Here is a 13,215-nt window from a genome sequence, read left to right on the forward strand (position 1 = left end):
AGTCAGTGAACAGCCTGGCTTCCTTGGACACCAAACCAATCCTGAGACCACCTCTACTCCTGGACTTCTTGTTGAATAAACAATAAATGTCCTTATGGAATAAGCTACCACTGGCCAGGTTTCTCTCATTTGCCTCCTTCCTGACATACCAAAGCAGACTTCTTGTCTAAGGGAGCAGAAGCCCAAATGTCCAGGCTCTGGGTTGCTGCTGTTTTATGCTGTTTTATGCTGTTTATGCTGCTGTTTATGCATCTGATTTCTGCTTCCCTGTCTGGGATCTGCCTGCCTGGCTCCTGTCCTGGCTCTGCCTTCACCCTGCTGGGATCCCAGCCTCTGCCCTGGCTGACCCCTAGTCTCTGATCTGAGCTGAAAACACAGCTCTGTGTCCTGACCTTGGCATGGCCTCTAGTGCCGCTGGGCTGTCTTGGCAACCAGCCCATCTGGTGTTCCCTTCCCCTCTCCAGGCCGCTGCCTCTCAGGGCCCTCTGATCTGGGCCATCAAAGCTCCCTATGGGGCTGGGCACAGTGGTTCACGCCTGTAATCCTGACACTGGGAGGCCGAGGCGGGCAGATCGCTTGAGGTCAGGAGTTTGAGACCAGCCTGGCCAACACAGTGAAACCCTGTCTATACTAAAAATACAAAAATTAGCCGGATGCAGTGGGGCACACCTATAATCCCAGCTACTCAGGAGGCTGAGGCGGGAGAATCACTTGAACCTGGCCCAGGAGGCGGAGGCTGTAGTGAGCTGAGATCACGCCACTGCACCCCAGCCTGGGTGATAGTGCGAGCGAGACCTTGTCTGAAAAAAAGAAAAAGAAAAAGAAAACCTCCTAGAGGCCCTCTCAACACAGGTGGGCATGGAGTGGGCAGGTGGGCGGCCAGAAAGTGCTCCAGACAAGATGCAGGACCTAAGAGAGGAGTCTCCCAGCCCCTACCTAGAAATGCAGACAACTGTCAAAAGGAGGGGGGCTGCAAAGCTCTTCCGTTTCTGCACACCCCAGGCCCAAGCTGTCTCCCCCAGCTCCCCACTCGAGAGCTGCCTGAGCTTCCCCACTCCGGACCAGCCTCAAAATGAAGCAACTCCAATTTCCATTTTCCAGGCCATCCGACTGAGATCCAGAGGGAAGGGCTGGCCAAGATGGAGTGGAGAAAGGGTGGGAATCCTGGCCTGGGCTCCTGCCACGCACTGCTGTCCCTCCCTCCAGCCCTCGAGGCGCACAGAGAGGACACAGCCCTCTCGCTCAGCGTCACAGGGCAAGCCCTGCCCCGGGCCTGCTGCTGGAGGCCATGGAGCTGGGGCCCTCGGTGGAGAGGGTGTCAGGGCTGGGAAGGCCACAGGGAGGAATTGCTCATGATGGGAGGGCGTGGGCCTGGTGGGTGGGGGACAGCTGGCAATGCGCCCCCCCTCCCCTAGAGCTGCGACTTTTAACACCCACAATACTGGGCTGAGGCCAGGGCCGCTGCTCTGTGCCAAACCACACAGAGGCTTCCGGGACTAGGAAAATGTCCATCAGGTTGGGCATGGCTCGGGGTCCCCGCCTTCTCTAAAATCTCAGATGCCAGAAGCGCACCCCTCAGCATTTTCCCCTGCACCCTTTCTAGAGGCCCCGGCCCAGCTCAGCCCATGTGGAAACAGTTGCTCCCTGGAACCCTCCACTCCTGTCCCGCAAGAGTTAAGACTCCAAGGAGAGCAGACGGGTCTCTCTCATCCCAGGCCTGGGCTGCTGGGAGACCCTGCCCACCTACGGAAGGGCCGGAGGACAAGGGAGGCCGCGAATGCATGCCTTGGGGTCCCCCGGCATTGCTTGGCACAGATGCCTCCCACACACCTGTGTCTGTATCTGTAAGGCGGGAACAGTAACGTGGCTGACGTAGGTGACAGCACTAATCCCTGACTCCTGGTCAGCATTAGACCATTTCCAAAGCCAGTTCCCACTGCCATCTCCCTGGAGACTCTCGACAGCCCTCCCGGGCTGATGCTTTGATCCATTCTACAGATGAGGGGCGGGGGGCTGTGAGAGAGCTGGCGGACGGCGGTCCCACACATGTCTGACTCCAAGCCATGCTCACCTGCAACCCCCAGGGCAGAAGTCAGGGCCAAGGGTAATGTGGAGTTGTCAAGGGCTGTGCGTGTTAATGTGTGCACATCTGTGTCACGTGTGTGCATGCGTGTGTATATGTATGTGTGACCATGTGCATGCATGCTGTGTGTGCGCGTATGCCTGAGTATCTGTGCATGTGACCATGGGTATTACATATGTGTGTCCCTGTTTTTGTGTGTATGCGTGTGTATGTGTGCACATGTGCAAATGTGTGTGTCTGTATGTGTATATATATATATGTGTCTCCACATGCACACAGATGTGTGTGCACGGGTGTCTATGTGTGTGCATGTGTGTGCACATGTATGATGTGTGTGTATGTGTGCTCTTCCAGGTGGAGGCACGGCTGACCCTGGCCCTGCTCTCTTCGAGGGGCTCTTGCTGCCTGGGGCTCCAGCCCCACACTCTCAGGTCCCTGGTCCTCACCCTGCCTCCCTGCCACGTGGCCCTGCTCACACACTCTCTCTGGGCAATGCCATGTGCTCCGGTCGCCACAGTTCTGCTCCGGAGAGAGCTCTGCCTCTGGCTCAGGTGATTCCAGCCTCCTGGTGCTGGCTCTCCCCTGGGGGGCCAGGAAATGTAGCAGACCCTGCTGTCCCAAGAGGCTTTGTAGATATTTGGAGGCTGCCTCATCCCTCCAGACCTGTCCTCCCCGAGGCCAAGCCCCTCTGGCTAAACACCAGAGCCTGCTTACCAAGCCCTCTGGGTGAGAACGGGGCTTATCCCCATCGGGGCAGACGCTGTTGACGCCCCATACGCACCCCTCAGCCCCACCTGGCTTTGGCTTCGGCCTGTGGCCATCTGCAACTCTGCCAAGGGCTTTCTCCAGCCACAGGAGCTTGCACAAGCTAACTGAGACAGGAAGTACCCTCGGGGAAGTGTCACCCGGTGAGGGGCAGGAGAGATGTCTGGCTTCATCGCCCGAAAGTGGGCGGGCCCTGAAGTGTGCGCAAAACCACTGCCTCCCAGAGGGAGTGTGAGATGGAGCCCAGGTGCTCCCACAGGTCACCTGCCCATGAACACACCTGTACTGGGCATACCCTTCCCTGCCTCTCTCCCTGCCCAGTGCTGCCTGGGGTCACTGCCAGGTAAATGACTTGGCCTTTAGGGATTCCTTCTGCCTCTGGGCTGACTCCACTGAGGGAGTCCTCTTCCTATAGACTGGGCTGAAAGCTGGTCACTTCCCAGCAGTTCCTCCTCCACAGTCTTTTCCCATCGGTTCCTCTGTGCCCAGCCCCATTCTGGAGGTGGGAAGAGTGGCCCCGGAGGGACAGAGACTCCCTCCTCTTTCCACTGTCTTCTGGGTGTCCAATCTCCCAGCCCCCAGGTCCCGGGAGCTCAGCACCATTCTGCCCTGCCCACAACCAGCCTGCTGCCTGGGACCTCCCGGCCCAAGAAGGCCACGCAGAGCCACCAAGGCCTGAACAGTATGCAGTACCTGGGACCGGCTGTCCAAGCCTGCTGGGAAACCTGGGGCTGGGAATTCCACAGCCACGCCCAGTGATTGCCGGACTCCTCTCCCCACCACCCCAGGTCCCCAGGCAGCTCCCCAGGCCCAGACTCCCCAGCCCGACTGACCTTGGCCTCCAGTGTGGTCAGTCGCTCACTCATGTCACTGAGCCGGGTGCAGTTCATGCATTCTGAAAGAGAAGAGGAACTAATATGAAAGCAGACTGTAGACCCTAGGAAGAGAGCAGCCCAGTCACCAGGATAACCTCTGGGCAGGCGGGCAAGCAGAAACATCTCCAGTCATTTTGCCTGGAAAACTCCTATTCATCCTTCAAAGCCTCACCCTCAGAGACCCCTCCTCCATGCAGCCTGCTGGACCACTGAGCCTCCCTTCTGAGCACGCACAGTACACTGTACTGTCTGTTTATTCAGACAAGATGATGCTGTGAGCTGGTGAGCACCATGAAGGCAGGCGTCTTTTTCTATTTTGTTCACCCATGAATCTCAGTGCCTGGCACAAAGCAGGGACTCAAAAAATATCTGACAATTGATGAACAGATATTGAGGTGGGCCTCTGACTTTGAGAACCAGAGTTGGGCTAATAGACACAGACTGGGAAAGGGATGCCAAAGCCAGTCCAGTCGGTGGGGCGGGGGTGGAGGGCAATCAAGGAGGACATCCTGGAGGCAGTGGCATCAAAGATGAGACCTGAGGAATGCACAATAGCTGGCCAGGTTCAGCAGAGAGAAGAGCAAATGCATTCTAAAAGAAAAAGAAATGCATTCTGAAAGAGTGCATTTTCCGAGGCGAGAGGAGAGTGAGAACAGGGCAGGTTGGCCAACTCGGAACACATTTGGGGGCCGCCAAGGCTGGAAAGGTCAAGGAACTCTAACACCAGGGGCCCGGGAAGGGCTGTGGCAGTGTCCGTAGGTCACTGGAGGGTCTTAGGCCGGTGAAATTCAAGGTCAGATTTGCATTTGTAGATGCTCGCTCTGGCAGCAGAGCGTGCAGTGGGTGGAAGTGGGAGGGACTGGAGCCCGGAAGGCCAATTAGGAGCCTACTGATGCTGACCCCGCCCAAGCACACATCTCTCTGGGCTGTAATTATCTTTTAATGTCTGTCTCCCCGGAGGCCCGAGACCTGGAGCTCTTTAATGATGAAATAGACGGTTCAAAGCTGTTCTAAAGAGCTTTTATTGCTCTAGAAGTCAGGGGATGCCTAAAGTCTCTCTTTCCTCAGCTCAGTTCAAAGCCTGACCCTGCACGATCCGCATCCCTGTTAAACAGACGCCTAAGAGGTATTTGGGTAACTGGATAGCTCCCACTCGGCGCGCTGGGGCTGACCATGGTGCTGCTTGGGAGTGGTGAGAGCTGCAGCTCATGCGTACAGTCCAGGCCCCCCAACACCGTCAGCCTCCCCCTTGTTCTTGGACATATCCCTGTCTTTGTTACCGAATGCAAACCACCTTGAAATGTTCCCCGTCCTTAAAGAAAAAAAGGCGATTCCTCTGCAACAGATGTTTGGGGAGAAACCACAGGTGGTCAGGGGAGTCTTAGGACCCTGGTAATAGGTGGTCGAGGCTGTACCCTCAGGGTGCTCAGTCTCGGGTCAAGAGGGGGCAACACCCTACTCTCTGCTCCCCAGCGACACGTGGCCTAGCAGAGGGCCCCTCTCCCTGCTTCCCTCCCTTCTACCCCTGGCTGGCCCAAGTCAGTGATTTATAAGCATTTGTTAAGGAAGAGAACTCTTTCTCCTCCATAAGCCTTGTCAGTACCTCTGATGCATAAAACAGATTAAAGACTGAGGTATAAACACTCAACATTCAAACAACTAGAAGAATATATACAGTTTTCTGACTCTGGGACCAGACAGGACTTCACCAAAGACACACGATAAAGGGATGTGGCTTTCTGGTTAAACATGGTGGATTGAACACAGGTTCCCTTCTGTTTTCTCTCAGGAAAGGGCTGATAAAGAAATAAAAAGGTAGGCCGGGCGTGGTGGCTCACGCCTGTAATCCCAGCACTTTGGGAGGCCGAGACAGGCAAGGTCAGGAGATCAAGACCATCCTGGCTAACATGGTGAAACCCTGTCTCTACTAAAAAATACAAAAAATTAGCCGGGCGAGGTGGCGGGCGCCTGTAGTCCCAGCTAATCGGGAGGCTGAGGCAGGAGAATGGCGTGAACCCGGGAGGCGGAGCTTGCAGTGAGCCGAGACCGTGCCACTGCACTCCAGTCTGAGCAACACAGCGAGACTCCGTCTCAAAAAAACAAAAAACAAAAAACAAACAAACAAACAAAAAAAGAAATAAAAAAGGTATAAAAACCACAAAGCAAAGGGAAAGGCGGAGGGACCTCCTGGCAGATGAACAATGCAAATACTATTTTGCAAGCTGCATGCAGCCAGGTGCGCCAGCCAGCCTTGCAAACCCAAGGTAGGGATGGAAACTGGGAGCCACTGGCTCTCCTGGGGCTCAAGATGTCCCAGATGGGGCAGGGGAGGGAGTCCTCCCTGGAAACAGGGACCCGCCGAAGAGGAAAGATCCACTGACACTGACATTTGGGGATGTCCCTGATGAAATGGCAGAGTCCCTAAAAGACCAGCCTCCATGAAGTCCCCAGTCAACAAGACCCTGGTGTCCAGGGTGCTTTCAGTGCCTGCTTTTTTTTTTTTTTTTTTTAAAGCAGAGTCTCACTCTGTCACCCAGGCTGGAGTACAGTGACGCAAACTTGCTCACTGCAGCCTCCACCTCCCAGGTTCAAGCGATTCTCCTGCCTCAGCCTCTCGGGTAGCTGGGACTACATGCATGCACCACCACACCCGGTTAGTTTTGTATTTTTAATAGAGACGGGGTTTTACCATGTTGGCCAGGCTGCTCTCGAACTTCCGACCTCAAGGGATCCACCTATCTCAGCCTCCCAAAGTGCTGGGATTACAGGTGAGAGCCACCGTGCCCAGCCTAATGCCGTCCTCTTAAACTTACACAACCAATGATTCCTGCACTGCTAAAAGAAGCCCTTAATGGGAAAGGCAGAGATCAAAATGAACAGGGTTCCATTTGTTCACCTATCTACCCACCCACCCAGCCACCCATCCTACACCTCGTGCTACCCCCACCCTAAACACCCCCATCTACCCACCTATACATTCACCCTGCTCCCCATCTGTCCACCTCCTCTCCTCTACCTCTAATCATCTCTCATCCACCCGAAGGCTCTGCGGATGTTCCTGTGACTGGATGACACTGTGTCAACACTCTAATACCGGTGAGGAGAGGGGCGGGGCTGCACAGACCCAAATACCTGCCTTCAGGGGTTGTCTGCTTGAAAGCAGAGATCCATGACCCCTCTCTAGTAGCTGTGTCCTGTGGGTTGACCAGGATCACTTGGAAAAAGCAAGATGGAACCTAAGTGTCTATCAGTGGTGGACTGGATAAAGAAAACAAGGTACATATACACCGTGGAATATTACACAGCCATGAAAAGGAATGAAATCATGTCCTTTGCAGCAACATGGATGCAACTGGATGTTGTCATCCTGAGTGAACAAACTCAGAAGCAGAAGATCAAATACTGCATGTTCTCACTTATAAGTAGGAGCTGAACAAGGGGTATACATGGACATAAAGATGGGGTATGAGGATTGAAAAGTTATCTATCTGGTACAGTGCTCAACATTTGGGTAATGAGGCCGGGCACGGTGGCTCACGCCTGTAATCTCAGCACTTTGGGAGGCCGAGGTGAGAGGATCACCTGAGGTCAGGAGTTCAAGATCAGCCTGACCAACATGGTGAAACCCCGTCTCTACTAAAAATACAAATATTAGCCAGGCGTGGTGGCAGATGCCTAAAATCCCAACTACTCAGGAGGTTGAGGCATGAGGATCGCTTGAATCCGGGAGGCAGAGGTTGCGGTGAGCCAAGATTGAGCCATTGCACTCCAGCCTGGCCAACAGAGCAAAACTCTGTCTCGAAAACAAAAAACCAAAAACATTTGGGTGATGGGTACACTAGAGGTCCAATCCCTACTGTTATGCATGTAACAAACAAGCACATGTAATCCCCTGAATCTAACATAAAGTAATTTTCTTTTGAGACAGAGTCTTGCTCTATTGCCTGGGCTGGAGTGCAGTGGTGCAACCTTGTCTCACTGAAACCTTTGCCACCTGGGTTCAAGCGATTCTCCTGCCTCAGCCTCCCAAGTAGCTGGGACTACAGTCATGTGCCGCCATGCCTGGCTAATTTTTGTATTTTTAGTAGAGACAGGGTTTTGCCATGTTGACCAGGCTGGTCTCAAACTCCTGACCTCAAGTGATCCACCCAGCTCAGCCTCCCAAAGAGCTGAGATGACAGGCATGAGCCACAGCATCTAGTCTTAAAACAAAATAACATATTTTAAAAAGAAAAGAAGGATGGGTGTGGTGGCTCATGCCTGGAATCCTCGTACTTTGGGAGGTTGAGATGGGTGGATGGCTTGAGCCTAGGAGTTCAAGATCAGTCTGGTTAACATAGTGAGACCCTGGCCGTGCGCGGTGGCTCAAGCCTGTAATCCCAGCACTTTGGGAGGCCGAGATGGGCGGATCACGAGGTCAGGAGATCGAGACCATCCTGGCTAACACGGTGAAACCCCGTCTCTACTAAAAATACAAAAAACTAGCCGGGCGAGGTGGCAGGCGCCTGTAGTCCCAGCTACTCGGGAGGCTGAGGCAGGAGAATGGCGTGAACCCGGGAGGCGGAGCTTGCAGTGAGCTGAGATCCGGCCACTGTACTCCAGCCTGGGCGGCAGAGCAAGACTCCGTCTTCAAAAAAAAAAAAAAAAAAAACATAGTGAGACCCTGTCCGTACAAAAAAATACAAAAATTAGCCAGGCATGGTGGTGCGTGCCTGTAGTCTCAGCTACTTGGGAGGCTGAGGCGGGAGGATCGCTTGAGTCCAGGAGGCCGAGAGCAGCCTGGCAACATGGTGAAACCCCTTCTCTACAAAAAATACAAAAATTAGCAGGGATTGTGGCATGTCCCTGTAGTCCCAGCTACTTAGGAGGCTGAGGCAGGAGGATCACCTGAGTCCAGAAGGTTGAGGCTGCAGTGAACCATGTTGGTGCCACTGCACAACAGTCTGGGCAAGAGCAAGACCCTGTCAGAGACGGGAGGGGAAGGGAGAAGAGGGGAAAGGAGGGGAGGGGAGGGGAGGGGAAGGGAGGGGAGGGGAGGGGATGGAAGGGGAGGTGAGGGAAAAGCACCTCTCCAGCCACACTGGAAGACACAGCTCCACCCTTGGGGCCTGAGGGAAGAGGACGAGGAGGTGGACATGGGGAAGTTACAAAAGACAGCCCTGGTCTGTCCAGGAACTCCGGGCAAACTGCACAATCTGGAGGCTTTTAGGGGCCTTGAGCAGAGCGTTTCCAGGGCCTGAGGCAACAATTAGGACCTGCAGGTCCCTCCCCCTGCAGGGGGGAAGGTCAGTGGATGGAGGGAGAGGCCCCGCTCTCGCAAATACCTATTTCTGGAAATTGTGTTGGGCCTGGGCCCAGTTTTCTCTGGCACTGGGCACCCTGCTTGGCAGGTGAGGAGCAGCTTGGCCAACGGTGGACATGAGGGTTGTGGGGTGGGTCCAGTTCCCCAGCTGTGGTGAGGCCCAGGAGGCCCCGCCAGCTCTGACTCGCCACACCACCCCCATCCCCGGCAGGCGCTCCAGAACCGGACGGGATTTTCATTCCCTTGGCGTCTGTCATTGACAGGCAATTAAAGCATGTTTGTTTAACTTTCTCTGATTATTCACTGGAGTGCTGGAAACATGGAAATGCTGAGGGGGGTGCTGATCCTGTCCCCTCCTGGCTCTGACTGGAGGAGGCCCTGCCCGAACTACCCTACTATGTGGTCTCTAACCTTCTGGGATTATGAAGAGTCCCACGTGTCCTGCCCCTTCGAGAACACACTGGCCCTGGAGCACCTGGGGCCACAGTGCCTTTCCCAGTGTCTAGGACCCATGCGGGGCAAACCCTTGCCAATAGGTGTATGTTGGAAGTGTCAACGTACCAGGTAAACCATTGTGTGTTTGTGGATGCACAAGCACATGTGTGTGAAAGAGACAGGCTGGACGCAGTGGCTCACGTCTGTAATCCCAGCACTTGAGGAAGCTGAGGCGGGCGGATCACGAGGTTAAGAGATCAAGACCAGCCTGGCCAACATGGTGAAACCCCGTCTCTACTAAAAATACAAAAAGAAAATCAGCTGGACGTGGTGGTGTGTGCCTGTAATTTCAGCTACTCGGGAGGCTGAGGCAGGAGAATCGCTTGAACCTGGGAGGCAGAGGTTGCAATGAGCCGAGATTGCGCCACTGCACTCCAGCCTGGTGACAGAGCAAGACTCCATCTCAAAAAGAGAAAAAAAGAAAAAGAAAAAAGAGAGAAAGAGACAGACAGAGACATAGAGAGAGAACAGGCCAGGTGGGGTGGCTCATGCGTGTCATCCCAGCACTTTAGGAGGTCAAGGTGGGAGGATAGCTTGGGCCTAGGAGTTTGAGACCAGTCTGGGCAACACGGCAGGATCCCGTCTCTAGAAAAAATTTAAACATTGGCTGGAAGGTGCTGGAGAGGATGTGGAGAAATAGGAACACTTTTACACTGTTGGTGGGATTGTAAACTAGATCAACCATTATGGAAAACAGTATGGCGATTCCTCAAGGATCTAGAACTAGAAGTACCATATGACCCAGCCATCCCATTACTGGGTATATACCCAAAGGATTATAAATCATGCTGCTATAAAGACACATGCACACGTATGTTTATTGCAGCACTATTCACAATAGCAAAGACTTGGAATCAACCCAAATGTCCATCAGTGACAGACTGGATTAAGAAAATGTGGCACATATACACCATGGAATACTATGCAGCCGTAAAAAAGGATGAGTTTGTGTCCTTTGTAGGGACATGGATGCAGCTGGAAACCATCATTCTCAGCAAACTATCGCAAGAACAGAAAACCAAACACCGCATGTTCTCACTCATAGGTGGGAACTGAACAATGAGATCACTTGGACTCGGGAAGGGGAACATCATACACCGGGGCCTATCATGGCGGCGGGGAGGGATTGCATTGGTAGTTATACCTGATGTAAATGACGAGTTGATGGGTGCTGAAGAGTTGATGGGTGCAGCACACCAACATGGCACAAGTATACATATGTAACAAACCTGCACGTTATGCACATGTACCCTAGAACTTAAAGTATAATAATTAAAAAAAAATTGTAAACAGAAAAAAAAAAAATTGGCTGGATGTGGTGGCGTGTGCCTGTAATCCTAGCTACTCAGGAGGCTGAGGTGGGAGGATTGCTTGAGCCTGGGAGGTGGAGGCTGCAGTGAGTTGTGATTGCGCCACTGCACTCCCGCCTGGGCTGGAGATGCAGTGTCCTTTTGAGATGCTGTCTCAAAAGAGAGAGAGAGAGAGTCGATTGTGTGGTGTGTTCATTGTAAAGAGAACTACAGAGACCTGGTTCTAAGTTGGCCAGGAATTCGCTGTGTGGCTTGAGACGCCCTCTCTCTCTCCACACCTCAGTTTTCCCATCTATAAAAGGGGTTTACACTGGATCAGCTCCAGAGGCCTCAAGCTCCGGGACTCTTCACTCTTGCCACTGGTGACCTTCTCCTCGGCCTCTTACTTCCGGAATCTGCCCACCCACTGCAGGACGACAGTTGCCAAATCCACCTGCCATCTGCCTTTGGTCAGCATTGCTCCTGTTGATGGCTCTGCTCCCAGAATGCAGGACCTGCCTTCCAAATGAGGCTGGATTCCCAAGGCCTGGGCCCTGAGAGGGGATTTGCAGATAGGGCAGGAGTTGGTTACTGCAGGGAAATGTAAAGAGGCAGCCGGAGTCTACTTGGGCCACAAGACGCCAGTGGGAGGCAAGGCACATGGATGGTCCTGTCCCCAGAGTCCCGGCTCCCTCTGTGAGAGGTCTCAGAGAGTGGTCTGCAGGCAGAGGGCATGTGCAGGGTGGGTGTCACCAGTAGGCCACCCCAACCAGGGCCCAGTTGGAGGAGATCCTAAAAATCTACCCAGAAGGCTGGGCCCGGGGGCTCACACCTATAATCCCAGCACTTCAGGAGTCTGAGGAGGGCGGATCACCTGAGATTGGGAGTTCAAGACCAGCCTGGCCAACATAGTGAAACCCCATCTCTACTAAAAATACAAAAATTAGCTGGGTGTGGTGGTGGGCGCCTGTAATCCCAGCTACTTGGGAGGCTGAGGCAGGAGAATCACTTGAATCTGAGAGGCGGAGTTTGCAGTGAGCTGAGATCACGCCATTGCACTCTAGCCTGGGCAACAAGAGCAAAACTCCATCTCAAAAAAAAAGAAAAATCTATCCAGAGAACTTTGACCCCAGCCAAGACTCCTGGACCCCGTTAGGGGAAGAAAACTCCAAGGAGGTCACTGGGGTCAGTTGCTATGGGGATGAGGTTGGGAACAGGCCAGTTAGGTTGGCCATGAGTGCTCATAGGGGACCACAGGAATAAGGAAGTTCACAGTGGACTCAGTTTCCCCAATGTGACAGAAGACAGAAAACAGCCAGGCTGAGCCTAACACAAATACATCAGGCACCTTTCCATGCTACTATGCACAGGGTCTTCCCACTCCACTCAAGAGGTCTGTCTCGGGACACACATTCTTTCTGGTCTCCCTCTTCCCCCATGGGGCTTCTGGAGGTCACTAAGGACCTTCCTCTACTGGTCAGACTTTGGTCACCTCACCCTCTGCTAGCAACACGGAACAGCCCCCACTGGCCTGAGGAAAAAGTCCTTGGCATGGCTAAGCTTAGCGCCCCTGTCTGCCCTGGTCTCTCACCCTCACACCTGCCAGCCAGGCCAGTACCACAGTGAGGCCACACCCCATCCCACCAGGCCACACCCTCCCAGCTAGGCCTTGGCCCCTCCAACCAGGCCCATTCCCTCCAGCAAGGCCACTCCTCCTCTAGCCAGACCACACCTCCTCCAGTTGGGCCATGCTCCCTCCAGGCCACTGCCCCAACTAGACTACATCCCCTCTAACGAGGCCACACCTCCTCCAGCCAGATCACTCCTCTTTCAGCCAAGCCATGCTCTCTCCAGCTAGGCCATGCCGTCTCCAGCCAGGTCATGCCCCTCCCGCAGGCCACACTCTCCCAATTAGACTATGTCCCCTCCAACCAGGCCACATGGCCTCCAGCAAGGCCACACCGCCTCCAGCAAGGCCACACCTCCTCCAGCCAAATCATTCCTTTTTCAGCCAGGCCATGCCCACCAGTCAAGGCCACGCCTCCTCCAGCCAGACAACACCCCCTCCCAGACCACACCTCCTCCAGCCAGACCACACCTCCTCCAGCCAGGCCACGCCTCCTCCAGCCAGGCCATGCCCCGAGCATTCCTCAGTCTCCAACCTTTGCACACACAGTTCCTTCCTCTGGACAGTCCTATTCCCTACTTCCCCCTCTGTTTCGCAGTTCATCCTTAAAAACGCAGTTCCGGCTGGGCACGGTGGCTCATGCCTTCCATCCCAGCACTTTGGGAGGCCGAGGCGGGCAGATCATCTGAGGTCAGGAGTTCGAGACCAGCCTGATCAACATGGTGAAACCCTGTCTACTAAAAATACTCGGGAGGCTGAGGCAGGAGAATCACTTGAAC

At 54.1% G+C, this 13,215-nt stretch overlaps 1 protein-coding gene across 2 annotated transcripts in view; it reads right to left on the reverse strand.

Annotated features, from left to right (window-relative positions):
* COL26A1 (collagen type XXVI alpha 1 chain) overlaps window positions 1–13,215 on the reverse strand; it is a 201,614-nt gene that overhangs the window by 20,734 nt on the left and 167,665 nt on the right. For both annotated transcript variants that reach the window (XM_025379662.1, XM_025379661.1), the window contains exon 4: window positions 3,682–3,743. In XM_025379662.1, the coding sequence (XP_025235447.1) occupies window positions 3,682–3,743 (62 nt within the window). The remainder of the gene's footprint in view (window positions 1–3,681; window positions 3,744–13,215) is intronic.

This window comes from Theropithecus gelada, chromosome 3 (genome assembly GCF_003255815.1).
Source record: "Theropithecus gelada isolate Dixy chromosome 3, Tgel_1.0, whole genome shotgun sequence".
Taxonomy (NCBI): domain Eukaryota; kingdom Metazoa; phylum Chordata; class Mammalia; order Primates; family Cercopithecidae; genus Theropithecus; species Theropithecus gelada.